The sequence below is a fragment of the Solanum tuberosum genome, unplaced genomic scaffold (genome assembly GCF_000226075.1).
Source record: "Solanum tuberosum cultivar DM 1-3 516 R44 unplaced genomic scaffold, SolTub_3.0 scf00126, whole genome shotgun sequence".
Classification (NCBI taxonomy): domain Eukaryota; kingdom Viridiplantae; phylum Streptophyta; class Magnoliopsida; order Solanales; family Solanaceae; genus Solanum; species Solanum tuberosum.
The window spans coordinates 114,036-127,935 of NW_006239051.1; the positions used below are offsets into that span (position 1 = coordinate 114,036).

Genomic DNA, 13,900 nt, shown 5'->3' on the forward strand with positions numbered 1-13,900 from the left:
ACATCCTACATGACATATTTACTAATCTCTCTGTCCTAGTTTATATGACTGACTACCCTTTTTAGTAAGTTTAAAAAAGAATGACATGTTTTCATATTTTGTAGCAATTGAACTTTAAAATGTATGTTTTACTCCTAATGAAATGATTTACGGTCATTCAAACATGTATCATTTATTCTTGACCATAAATTTCAAAATTCTTTCTTTTTTAAACTTTGTATCAAGTCAAATTAACTCATATTAAATGAGACGGAGGGAGTAATTATTTTGAAGGGCAATTATATAATATAAAAATTGATAAAAAGTTTTTCCATTATCCTTTTCTTTTTTTTTGTTTAGATGGGAGCAATGGATACTATGAAGTTGGGTACATAACCACCGACAGATATCACACAATACAAAATCGCCACGTGTCAATTAGTCTAAAATGAAAGGCTGAGATTACATCTGATAAATCGTCACAGTAAAAGTAACATGTCTTTAGAGGATTACAGCGCAGAAGAAACCGCGTATACGTTGCTTCAGTATATATATTAACGAACAAACACACCCATTTGTACGAAGAAGAAGAATATCTGAGTGGCAGTAGAGGAGGGAGAGAGAGAGAGAGAGAGGAGCAATGGAGTTGTTCTACTATGTGTTGTTTGGGGCCATGGCTGCTGTTGTGGCAGTTCTTGAGCTGGGTGGGAAGAGCAACAAAGATCGAATCACAACTTCTCAGGCTTTCAATTCATTCAAAAACAATTACATTCTTGTTTACTCTCTTATGATGGGTATGTTCTGTTTTTTGTTTAATTTTCGCTTTTCAGATCTGTTTTTTTTTTTAATTCTCCGTTAATTGATTCAACTCTGCATTTTTTCGCATTTTGAATTTTTGTATTTACGTGCTCGATCTGGTTATTTGTGTGTGGGATTTTGGATCTGAGGCTCGTTATGTCGTTTAGTTTGGTTAATTGGGGATTATGAGTTTGCTGTGTAGAAGTGGTTAAGTTGTGGGATAAAATGGAATCTGAATGGTTCTGCTCTCTGTGGCTTGCGATTATAATTTTTTTTTGTTAATCTGAATGCTGAATCAGCTTCCAAGTTTCGATATGTAGCTCAATTTGCTTAATGTTCTTTAGATCTATCCGCGCGAGCATTTTATTCAATGCTTCCTTGTTAATCATACTTCAGAAACTATTTATCCTCATTGCCCATGGATTGTTAAGGCTAGAATGATCATGGACCCAACTAAAAATCAAAAGAGGCATTGTATTCCTTTCTTGATGAACTTATGTTGGAATCATTTGCCATTTAGCAGTTTTATTTTAATTGTATAGATGAGCAATAAATGGTGATACTTCCAGCTTTTATGATGTGATTGCTCTGCCGCTTTTATCGTGTGTGATATATAGAATAAAAGTATTGCTCTGTTTCAGATTCATTTCTGAAAAGCAGAAGCAGAGGGGACAATTTAAGATATTTTTCGAGTTTTGGCCAATGATATTCTTGTTTGTTGGTGTACCACGTAACTTAAGTTGTATGGTTTAATTTCATCCTGTGTGAAAGGTGGTGATTTGTGTCTAATGTTTGTGTGTTGTGTGGCAATAGCTGGTGATTGGCTACAGGGTCCATATGTATACTACCTTTACAGCACATATGGCTTTAGCAAGGGGGATATTGGACAGCTATTCATTGCTGGATTTGGATCTTCCATGCTGTTCGGCACAATTGTTGGATCTCTTGCCGACAAACAGTATGTTCTCAGAATTTGTGTGTCGAATTGTCTTTTAATACCCAAAAGTTTCTAGCTACATGATCTTCCTTGCATTTTAAATTTCAGGGGCCGGAAGAGGGCATGTGTAACTTACTGTATCACTTACATACTGAGTTGCATCACCAAGCATTCCCCTCAGTACAAGGTTCTGATGGTTGGACGTATTTTGGGTGGCATTGCTACATCTTTACTGTTTTCATCGTTTGAGTCATGGCTTGTAGCAGAACACTTTAAGGTGCATATCCTTATTATCAAGCTTACTATCAACTGGAGAAGTAGTACGAACTGCTAAGTAGTACATCTTTATGGAATGTTGATCCTGCTATTGTTGTCCTTGAGATACACACTACAACCTTTTGAAAGAGCATATCAATTAGCTGCTCTTTGTTTTTGGTAGACCATTAATATTATATATTTTTCAGAATATTTAATGTAGTACTTGCTTTCTTCATGCAGAGGGGTTTTGAGTCCCAATGGCTTTCACTTACTTTCTCCAAGGCAATATTTGTCGGAAATGGTCTTGTTGCAATTATTGCTGGATTGTTTGGAAATTTTCTTGTTGATTCATTAAATCTTGGCCCTGTGTCTCCTTTTGATGCTGCTGCCTGCTTTCTTGCCATTGGAATGGCAGTCATATTATCATCATGGTCGGAGAACTATGGAGACCCATCAGAGAGTAAAGACTTGCTAACTCAATTCAAGGGTGCAGCTGTGGCCATTGCTTCAGGTATAGCTGGATATGCGACCCATTATGTCTTATTTCGTGAGAATTTTCGACCCATGTGCTGTTGATACAGTGATTCCCTGCCGATAAGATTCAACATGGATGTAGATTTCCAATGTTCTCCCAATATATCCGTTAGAATTTAGAGCTTCATAGGATGAGGACTTCTAGACTCTGGGAGGGGCATAGGAAAGTGGTTTTGGACAATTATCCGATTAATTACATTCTGGTATATTCAAGTTTACAGGCACACAATGTTTCTTCACCAGGTTATCTATTATGATTTAGAGCTCCAAATTAGATTGGGTTGCTAGAGAAGGCGTAGGTTGCAGCTTTGGCGACTTGGCTCTTGTTCTGTTTCCTGATACTAAATTATTTGTGATATATCTGTTTGATATCTCAAATTGATGTTTGGTTGAAAAAAGTTTTCCTTATTCAAGCTGTATCTTGCACCGTGTCAGCACTCATTCTTTGTTTTGTTTGTTTCATTTACTTCTACACTGTCCTTATTTCTGGATGGGTTTTGTGACAGATGAGAAGATTGCATTACTCGGTGCTATACAATCTCTATTTGAAGGTTCCATGTATACATTTGTGTTTCTCTGGACTCCTGCCCTCAGCCCAAATGATGAAGACATTCCCCATGGTTTTATTTTTGCAACTTTCATGTTGGCTTCAATGTTGGGAAGCTCATTTGCAGCTCGCCTTATGGCAAAGAACTCACCTAAAGTTGAGAGCTACATGCAGATTGTTTTTGTTGTATCTTCTGCATCTCTCTTGCTGCCCATTCTGACAACTGTAAGTAGGAAGTTCCTTTACTTTTGGAATTTTATGCCTTGTGGTTTGGCAGTTCTTTAATATCTTTCATTGGACCAGTTCTTGGTACCTCCTTCAAATGTGAAAGGGGGAGGCATCTCCTTTGCTGGAAGTATCCAGCTTCTTGGCTTCTGTACCTTCGAGTCTTGTGTTGGCATCTTCTGGCCATCCATCATGAAGATGAGGTCTCAATACATTCCCGAGGAAGCAAGGAGCACCATAATGAACTTCTTCAGGATTCCCCTCAACCTCTTCGTCTGCATTGTACTTTACAATGTATGTTACTATTCGTTTGCTCTAAGTAACTGTGGTGCACATGTTTCTTTTCTTACATTTAATTACCCAACTAATTATTCTGCTGCAACATATAATTCATGTTTCTCATCGAGTTCTGATTATGGATGATATTTTTTGTCAATTTGTAGGTCAACGCTTTCCCCATCACTGTGATGTTTGGCATGTGCTCAATTTTCCTCTTTGTTGCATCCATTTTGCAAAGACGGCTTGCAGCCATTGCAGACAAGCCAAGTATGTATCGAATTCTCCAGATCACCGCTCTCACATGAACCAATCTACTTGATTATGATTACTTGTGGTGTCATCTTTTCTTTTGCTCTATGTATCTTGGTGAACTATACTGACTCAATATTACTGATTGCAGAAGCAGAAGATTGGACAGCAATGAAGGAAAGGGATACTGAGGCTGATCCATTGAATGCACCTTGATTGAGTTAATCAAGGTGAGCAGTCAAATATCCTCTGGAAATTTGTTTGGGAACGTCTATTTATTACCATAATCAGCCATCCGGGTTTAATATTAGTTGAGCTTACAATATTTGAAGAGCAATGACCATGGGATTAAAAAATGGAGCTGTTCCTGCCTTGCAGATAAGGAAGAGGCAGATGAGCTAGTGGTGTTATTATCATTCCCTGGTAGTTGTTGGTAGAAGACGATCAACGTTTTCCACTATTTTCGTGCTGCTGGGATAGTTATTAGTTACCTCTGATTCCCCCCCTGTTTTTCTTGGCCTTGGTTCAATTGTTGACGGAGGCCTATATATTTATGTCATAGTTTTGATCTTTTTGACAATTTATCTCCCAATGTAATAGTGAAAAAGCACAAGTCAATTCTTTTCTAGCAAAGATGCAATTCTTGGGAAGTTCATTGGGATTGAGATGTCACGCAAATGACAGAAATGAGTTTGTTTCGTTTTTTTATTTTAATTATTTTCGTCCCCTTTAGCTTACATGTAGTTAGGTAACACACCTAGGTTGGTCCAAAATCATGGGAAATCGAGGTTCAAATCTCAGGGTAGACATTGCATACACTTTGGATAGACGTTGATTCCACTTGAATATATGTGAACAGGGTTTCCTGCCACGGGCAGTAGATGTTGATAATTGATACATTGGCATAAATCGTTTTCCCCACTTGGCTTACTGTTGACAGGGAAAAAGAACTACTAGAATATTTCTTATGGGTTCAGTCAAATTCAATAGTTTTAGTCCAAAGCCAATATTTGTCTTAAAAAATACAAACAATTATTAATTTAGAACTCAATAACTTAAAAGAACTTAAATCCATAACCTATAATCTTCACGTCCGGACTCCCATCTCTGAGAATGATAGGTAGAAAGATATATAGTACTTATATGAGAGATTGATGCACTCTAGTAAGTAAGGTACATTTGCCAGACTCATTGCTGCAGCATCTAAATCTTGCTCTCATGCATATGTTAGTAAAGACATTAATTTATAACCAAACTGGGATAACCTCTAAACTATCGTAGAACAAAATCTAGGTTGAACTTCATATGCCTAATAGCATTCACAAGTTCAAATTCATACAAAACAAAGAAAAACATTACCATTGCACACAACTATTTGGATACAGAGTAAGTTGGGGTTTAAAATCACGATTAAATGAATACATCATATTGCATACAAAAACATGGAAATATATTGAAACATTTATTATTACATAAAACTAACAATTTCAACAAGATACAAACAAAAAAATGTTAGCTAATTTCTTCACATTTGCCTAAGCTTTGGTGAGCGGAGTGGAGCCATCCAAAATAATTGAGGTGCACGTAAATTGATCAAGATACTACTGTTATTCAAAAAAGAAAAGTTCTTTACACCAATCGGCTTCGTTTAGCCTGGACAGAAGCAGATTCCAAGTCCCCAATGAAGAAAAGTATCTTGTCCAAGATGCTTAAACTTGGTACCTCCTCTTTGACATCTTTATAGTCAGCTGATGAAACAGATAAATCTTCCATTTTCGATTTTCTTGAACCTAAATGTCTCTGAATTTCACCCTGGTGTATAAGATAGTAGTCATCTCCTTCTCTTATAATTTTCAATCCCCTGAAGAAACATCCATGTAAAATGTTAGTACATGTTTCTAATACAACATACCTGGGGTAGCCCCACAAAGTAGGGTCCGGGGAGGGTAGAGTGAGGTAGGGGTAGAGAGGTTGTTTCCGAGTACTACGTTTCTAATACTACAACATACCTAGTGTAGTCCCACAAGGTGGGGTCTGGAGAAGGTAGAGCGTTCACAGACCTTACCCCTACCTTATAGGTAGAGAGGCTGTTTTTGAGTATTATGTTTCTAATACTACAACAACATACTCAATGTAGTCTCACAAAGTGGGGTTTGGGAAAAGTAGAGCGTACACAGACCTTACCCCCTACCTTAGAGGTAGAGAGGTTGTTTCCGAGTATTATGTTTCTAATGCAAAAACTAAAAACATGTATAATTAGTTCAATTATGGAAAATTTAAGCTTACAATCCATTCCGATCGCAACGATCTTGAACCATATAGACATGTTTCCATGATTTGGTATCAACAGGGGAATAAAAAGTGGCTTGATCTGATCCCCATCTCTCTATAAACAGATCACACCATAAGCTGTTATCTGAACCCAACATTTTCCATCTTCTGCAAACTTTCAAACAAAAAAAACATCTCTTTTTCATCCATCAAACCAAAATACAATAACTCCCTAATTCTTGGAAACAATTCACTCATTTGCATGAAAAAAAACGAAACTTTGACAGAGATCCAATCTTTTAATGCCAATTTCATTTAGAAATCGTCAAGAAAATGCATAATTCTCAATCGAAGCCCAATTATTGAAAACCCATTCACTAATTTGCATGGAGAAAAGAATGGAACTTTGACTTTTCTTGTCAAAACAGAGAGAGATCCAATCTTAATGCTAAATTCAGTCGAAATTCAGATCATTTCAGTCAACAAATGCATAATTGGAAAAATACCCAAGTGTTAACAGAACAAAACATCCTTCATACAAACTTCAAAATTGTTATATGATAACTGAATCATAAGAATAAATAGTAAAAAAAACTAACCCAATTGTGCAGTTGCAAGATTACGGTGATCCAAGAGACAGAAAATTCTGAGAAAAAGTTCAGGTGGCAACTTCTCCATCAGAGTTTCGGGGGTGGGGTGGGGTGCGGGGTGAAGAGACTTGAGAAAATGGATGAGATTAACTTGGTTCAGTTTGTAGAGTGCACTTTACTATTTCACCTTTTTGTCTCTTTTTGATGTGCTGGATTTTTTGTCACGTCCAATTTGGTGTACCTTGTCAAGTGTAATATATACGTTGCTTGCAACTTGTACTTGTCAAGTTGTCCTCTCATTTTATTTCATATAGAAGTATTGACAACACTAAGCTGGCACAAATTATTTGTTTTCGTCTTTTAACTATTGATAGTTTTAAAAATACTAGATATATTATATGATATTGTAAGTGATCTCAAACTCTTATAAGAAGATGAGGTTCTTAATAAAAAGTCTAGAGAAGTGTTGAAAATACCTCTAAACTTGGCGAGAATTTAGGAGTGTATTTGATCTATGTTGGATTAAACAGGAAACAAAATTTAAAGAATTAACAAAACTGTTTTATGATTGATATTATAAGTTGGTCTGATGTTTTTTTTTTTAATGATCATAGTGTTCGAGTAATTTTTTTTGCATTTCGACTAACTTTATGCCTCCCACTAACCATAAGTACCGGTAACTTCGATCATCAAGACTAAGACAAATAGGAAGAATCACCTAATACTTTTATCTCCATTAACATTTAACCCGAGACATCAGGACTCTTAACAACTTCATCCTGTTGAGTGAATTTAATGTTTTCTTTCATCAACCAGTTCTCAAGAATTGTGCATCATCTTTTAAATAAAACATATATATGGTGTTACTAACTTTAACAAGTAAACAATAGGATGTGGACTTCTCTTTTCGGCAATTATTTAATTATCCAACTAAAAAAATTGCTACTTACTAGTACTAAAAGCGCCTTTTTGTTCTTTGAAAGATGCTTCTACTTATTTTGTCCTTTGTATCTGAAGAAGAAGAAAAGGATGGGAATTGACACTTCTCTGAAGTCTCATTCTGAAAAGAAATTTTGTTTTGTGGAGTGTACTTTTTGAAATAGAAACTATGCAACCCATGTTATTTTTTAATACACCAAATCATACACGGCATAAGAAATAATCTCAACATTAACTAATACACCATATCCAACACTATTCTTATACACCTTACTAAACGATCCTAGTTCATTGCCTCATTACATGTTTGACAACTCAATTTTTTAATAAACTGAGTAGAGAAACGACAAACTAAAGACATCAATCTGCAGATAACCTTTGTTCTGAAACTAGATCCATAGTCCAAATATTTATGTACAAAGGGATGCAAGTACAATAGTTTAAGTTGCTTGAGTTTTGGTATACAAATATCATTCCCTTTTGAATATATCACCATTTACGCTCCAGCAAAAATGCTAAAATGTTCTGGCTACAAAGTTTGTACAAAGATTTCAAAGAACAATGACTGGCATATGAACAAAAACAAAAGGGAAAACTCAAATGTTATATCATCTATGATCATGTGAAAGCGACGATAGTGAGGATTGGATCAGGTTTTGCATCCTATCCCTCAAACTGGATATCGTATTTACCAATGGTTCAGACGATCCCACCCCATCCCTAAAGGAGGGGTTGCTGTCATGTAGTATTTGTATTTGCCTCTCCAAATACTTTGTGAGACAAGCGCCTGCTATGTTGATTAAGCTAAGAGAAGGATTTGTATGCATGAGCTTGGTAACAAGAAATCCTGCTAAAACCTGCTGCCCTGACCTCACAAGCTCCGAGACAAAACAGGGAAAGATCAGTCTTGGGAAAAGATCAATATAATCTTTTGAAATACTCTCACTTTCTGCAGATTCACCACGTCCGGAACTTGATAACTGGGACTCTTGGCACTGTCGAGAGAAGTTCCCCACCATAAAGCAAATATAAGAGAATGTGGTACCATATGAAGGTTTGGTGATGATAGTTGATATGACTCCAGAAGATAAAACGAGAAGTAAGAACTCAAGATCCACACCGATTTTGTCAGATATGCCTTCTTGTTTCAGCTTCTGCTCGACAGATTCCAAGCACTGCAACTGGATTACTTCGTATGGCAACAAGAGCATCAACTTAAGGGCTAGAAAGCAATCTATTTCAACTGCAGTCTGGCTCAAACCTTGAGCATTCTCTTTGTCTAGTAATACTTCGCCTGGCTTTGCCACTGATTTGTCTAGCAATTTCAACATTTTGTTGTACTGGGATATAGTTAGTAGTTTTCTGAATATCTCCATCCAACAGACATGAAGAGGATGAACTGAAAGTTTAGCACCCTTCTTTGGTTCTTCTTCAATAGGTTCTTGGAAGCTTTCCCATCCCTCATCCCAATCATCATTACCCCAACAGTTTCCACCATCAGATACCTCACCAGAATCCTTTTCAATTTCTTCCCTACTAAAGTGCCCCTCCCATTCTCGGAGCATAGCTAATAATGCATCAACATGGGATTCAGATTCAGCAAATTTAGATACTCCAAGGAAGCAAGAGACAGTAGATTCCACAGTTGAAAGATCTTCGGGTGTGATCTCTATGTTGGGCGAAATAGTGGAGACCAGCTGTGTAGATTTTAGAGCAATCAAGGTATTTGTGAACTTATTAGATGTATCTATCTTATTTGAAATCCCATCAGTGGCAGTGTTCTCGCAGTTCGCAGTTGCATTATGCAAATTCTCCCAACCTTCCCAAGAATGAACTTCCACCTGTAGCTTGGACGAAAATCTTTTGCTGCTTTTATCAGTAGCTGCAATAAGTTGCATAAGCTCCAGTATGTAAACTCGAACATGGTTGGGGAGCTGAAAGTTCTCAGAGAACTCTTCCAATCTCTCCCAAACTGCCTGTCTAACACTCTGCAGATTATCCAAGTCACCATCTAATTTACTCAAAGATGACAAGTAATAGTGTAGACACTGATGCTCACAGGATTCGTCAGTCAACTCCTGCAAGATGGTCTTCAAGATACTAAGATAGAGATTTCGAAGATTCTGGATGCTGGCAGCTTCTTTTTTAAAGTCCGTCAGCGATCCAGCTTCATGTGGGAAGTGAGCCATGACTTCATCATATACAACTGCAACGGCTCCAAAGCCACAACCAGCATAAACCATCGCTCTGCAGAAATTGAAGATTTCAGCAGCAACATCACCAACAAGAACATAGCCTACATAGCCAATAACTGTAGCCCACCCCTGACTAGATGAGACTTTTTCCCCAGCAACTAGACGTGCAAAAACTTTCAGACACATCATTATACATTCTAAGCAGAATCTTTCTTCCGAATTCTCAAGGAGTGCAACTTCATGCATGTCATTCAACATTCTGAGCCAAGTATCCACAAGCATGGCAAGGCACACCTGCCAACCTGAGCCACAGGGCAGAGACTTGAAAGATCCTTCAGCAGGTAGTATGATGGCCAAGAATCGTTTCAGAATGTCCAGACGAGCAGGATTTGGGACAAATTTTAAGTATTTGCAGCAGGTATTGTAAGTCTGCTCAATCTCACTGATTAAGCAATGAAGACTTTCAGAGCTTTGAATATTGACCCCCTGTTCAGCTCTAGCTTCCAACTTTGTCAACAAACTTAAAACATGATGTTTATATACATACTGCCAAGACAAGAGACCATCAGGCACAGGACCATCACGAACGGAAAGAAGGTTCTTGACCAGGTTTGCCAATGCCTCAACATTGTTTTCATTGATGTGAGCAGAAATTTCACTGTTGAAGCAATCCAAGTTCAAATCTTGAATTCCAGCAACATTTTTGAAGTTCAGATCCTCGATACAGGACACCCTGCAACATTCTTCTTCAGCAATCTTGGAAAAACGAGCAATATGAATAGAATGAGGATGCATTGGATCCTTTTGTTCATCTTGCTGCAAGTAGCAGTCAGAGAGCAGGCCATATATTAGAGAAAGCCTCTGCATATCATGTCCATCAACTGCAGGGTAGATCGACGAGGAAATACATTTTATTGTTTCTGCAGCACAAGCAAGTAGTTCTTCTTTGTGATTTGACACTTCATTTCTAACATCATCAGTGCTCCAAGCGTCAGAAACAAAGATAGATCTCAGATAATGCAGCAGCACCTAAATAAGAGAGGAGCAGCGGGAGAAACAGTAAGTTATACGGAATTTGTAATACAGGGATAAATAATGCAGGGATTAGTAAAGCAGGGTTTATAATGTGGAGCTTTTATCGAGTGTTAGGTTTATTGTATTGAAAGTTGGATATACGATGGATGACTTTTTAAAAAAAATAACCTATATGATGTTTAACTTAAAACTTGTGTTTGATTTAATATTGTATAATATTTGGTTTTCTATTTAACACTTATACTTCTGTAGGACTTTTTTCTTTCATTTATGGTTAAGAGAATTCTGCATTGCACCAGGAGTGACAATCAACACCAGTGGTCTAGAATTCCCATATTCCATATATCCTATTGTATAATGTTGTCCTGTAAACAAATTATTCTATAAAAAGACTTTTAATTAATTTTTAATTCTGAAAAAAATAGCTAAAAATAAAAGGGTAATGAATTACATTTTAAGATCTTTATTAAAAAATAGATCAGCAAAAAGTACGGTGAATAAGAAAGAAAGTGAAGCGGCAATGTATCTGTCTGCAGTGAAACACTGAAACTAACCATGGCATTGGATAACCAAGAATGGAGTATTTTGATTGTCAGATCAAATAATCCAACTTTAGCTTAATCAACTTTAGCATGTGGTAGCTGTTGATTAGCTAAAGTTTACCACAATTTTCCTTTTCATTTTGGTTCTTTTTTCCAGAAGTATGTTTTTCTCTGAAGAAGAACAGTGTGGTCTGGAGAAAATGAGTACAATAACATCAAGGTATTTGCCTTTTTATATGGTTTATCCCAGTTTAGTTAATCCAAGTATTAGTTATTCCATCCTGTATTCGGTATAAAACAATACAGAAATTATCGTATAAGTTATTTAAGTATTATCTATATAGAAAATGAAAATGGTAACCAGACATTGAAGAACCTAATACAGGTTTTTACACTGTGACTATTTTTGCTGATACCCAAAACCAAATGTGACCCCTTAGTTTTCTAGCATCTTAGAACTTGTAATTTCATTATCTCATTTACGGTTCTGTTCAAGAACAGTGCATACCTTGTTGCAATCTAAGCTATAAGTATTGGCCAACTTCAGTACATCCTTCACACTGTGTTTCTTCTCTGGGGTCATGGACTCGATAAATGATAAAACAACATTCTCTCTGTAGTCCATGTCCCCAGATAAGAAGCGAGCAGCTTCAACACCAGGGAGAATTTGTTCTAAACTCCTTGAACTGTCTGCATTGCGCTTTTGCTCTTCTAGCTTCAGTTTCCATTCTCTCCAAAATGTAGATTGTGCTTGGTCTATTTGTTCTTTTTCATCTGAATTAGAAGACGACATTTGGATAGCAATAAGAAAAATGAACATGCAAAGAAAAATACAGAAAGTTCTCCACCTACAGCAAACAATAATAGATCTATTGGTCAAAATTAACAAAATCACCTGAGCAGATCAGTTTATGTTTCTGCTGGAACTTTGTCAGAAGGAAGTCCCTCCTTTGTGCAGGGTCTTCACACTTGATTCCACAATTGTGCAACAAACTGTAAATCATCCCAACATTCATTATGCTGGTAATTTCATTGTAATTCTGTCTTGTTATCAAGTTTCTTTCAATTATATCCACCCCTGAAAAGGCATCGGCAAGATTTAATAAGAAAGAGCATCCTAGGATGTCTTCCTCCTCAGAGACAGGCGACTCCATAATGGACTTAGCAACACAGGCAATCAAACTGTCCTTTGGGGAAAAACCATTCCTTGCTAACCAGGACAAGATAGTCATCACTGCCTGTGCTCTTAGACTGACATATCGATTCCCTGAAAATAAGCTGGATTTGAATTTCTTATTGTTTTCTGCTTCTTGACTCAGTTCAAGTAACCATGGAAGATACACAGCAGCAAATGACAATAGTTTTCCATTTTCTCTCAAGATGGACGGAATGGTCCAATCACCATCCACCTGTACATCTTTGGCTACCTGAAAGAGTACATTTTCAATCTGCTTAAGTTGTGCTTCCTGGTCAGAACACTCCTTTAAGTCTGTTTTATCTGGGGTACAAGGTGGTTTATAGGACGTAGTTGAGTCCTGAACTAAGGCATTTTCAGGCTCTGTCCCAGTCAACACCATTAAAGATTCACATTGATCTTGCATATCCAGATCTTTCCATGCATGTAGTAACTCAGCAATTGATTCCCCATCACAGTGGCTCAAAGCAAAACCTAACAGCTGTTTTCTGGAAGAAATATCCATGTTCTCAAGGGCAGGACCTCTTGCCAGTGCTGCACATAAGTCCCAGACCGAACCATACCCTTTTTTGACCAAAACAAGACATAGATCAAAAGCCAGTTGGAGATCTCCAACCACTGCAGCTTCTCTTGCAATAGCTTCTTGTACAGCTGATATGTCGTCGTACGAGCTTAACCCAAGAAGTTTGGCTAGTTCAATAATCTCATCGACATTCAGATAAGCTCCACCTTGACTTGTAACAACCAACTTAACTATTTCCATCGGATCTTTAATTTGCCTGAATTGCATTGGCAACAAGGTGACACCAAGGTTGGGAAGTTTAACAGTTACAGCATCAATTATATCAGCCTCCACCCTCACATTTCTGCTAGTTGGAAGGATATTCAAGCATTCTTTAGCCTTCCAAATCTACAGAATTCAGCAGCATAATACATTGTCATTTCAATTTACATTGGACTACTTTCGAAGAATATGTGCAACCAGTGAAAAGCATTAGTTCCCGGAACATACTCTGGACACACTTTAACTAAAGCAAGAATGCATCTTTATTTTTTATCACAACAACAATATTTTGGCCAGCTTGTGTGCACCTTGACTGTAACACCCCGTATTCGAAACAGACCAAAAATGCAGATTTTGAGAAGTTGCAGGTGCAACCCACGGTTGCCATCCACGGACCGTAGGTCAGACCACGGCCCGTGCTGGTGGTCCGTGGTTCACCACTGCAACCCCTCCCCAGCCAAGCTCAGAAAAATCGGCTAAGTCTCGACCCACGGACAGACTCACGGTCCGTAGGTCAGACCACGGTCTGTGGTCTGTGTCCGT

The 13,900-nt window shown here is 37.5% G+C and overlaps 3 protein-coding genes across 4 annotated transcripts in view; 1 reads left to right on the plus strand and 2 right to left on the minus strand.

Moving 5' to 3' along the window:
• Positions 1-550: 550 nt before the first annotated feature.
• On the plus strand, positions 551-4,505 carry LOC102588586 (molybdate-anion transporter-like). Of its 2 annotated transcripts, XM_006350438.2 has the most exons (9): positions 551-773; positions 1,591-1,735; positions 1,823-1,991; positions 2,213-2,483; positions 3,013-3,278; positions 3,357-3,572; positions 3,722-3,824; positions 3,958-4,036; positions 4,185-4,504. In XM_006350438.2, the coding sequence occupies exons 1-8, from the start codon at positions 620-622 to the stop codon at positions 4,020-4,022; spliced, it is 1,389 nt and encodes a 462-aa protein (XP_006350500.1). In that variant the 5' UTR covers positions 551-619; the 3' UTR covers positions 4,023-4,036; positions 4,185-4,504. The 2 variants fall into 2 exon arrangements, with proteins under 2 accessions (XP_006350500.1, XP_006350499.1); XM_006350437.2 differs by having other exon boundaries at positions 3,958-4,505.
• A 705-nt stretch (positions 4,506-5,210) lies between these two features.
• LOC102589128 (F-box protein SKIP31-like) lies at positions 5,211-6,882 on the minus strand. The gene is made up of 3 exons (XM_006350439.2): positions 6,677-6,882; positions 6,093-6,252; positions 5,211-5,667 (listed from the first exon to the last, which is right to left on the minus strand). The coding sequence occupies exons 1-3, from the start codon at positions 6,753-6,755 to the stop codon at positions 5,436-5,438; spliced, it is 471 nt and encodes a 156-aa protein (XP_006350501.1). The 5' UTR covers positions 6,756-6,882; the 3' UTR covers positions 5,211-5,435.
• Positions 6,883-8,042: 1,160 nt separating this feature from the next.
• LOC102589454 (MAG2-interacting protein 2) overlaps positions 8,043-13,900 on the minus strand; it is a 17,990-nt gene continuing 12,132 nt past the window's right edge. Inside the window, exons 10-12 of the mRNA XM_006350440.2 lie at positions 12,274-13,483; positions 11,887-12,152; positions 8,043-10,830 (exon numbers count right to left, since the gene is read on the minus strand). Of these exons, the coding sequence (XP_006350502.1) occupies positions 8,215-10,830; positions 11,887-12,152; positions 12,274-13,483 (4,092 nt within the window). The 3' untranslated portion in view covers positions 8,043-8,214. The remainder of the gene's footprint in view (positions 10,831-11,886; positions 12,153-12,273; positions 13,484-13,900) is intronic.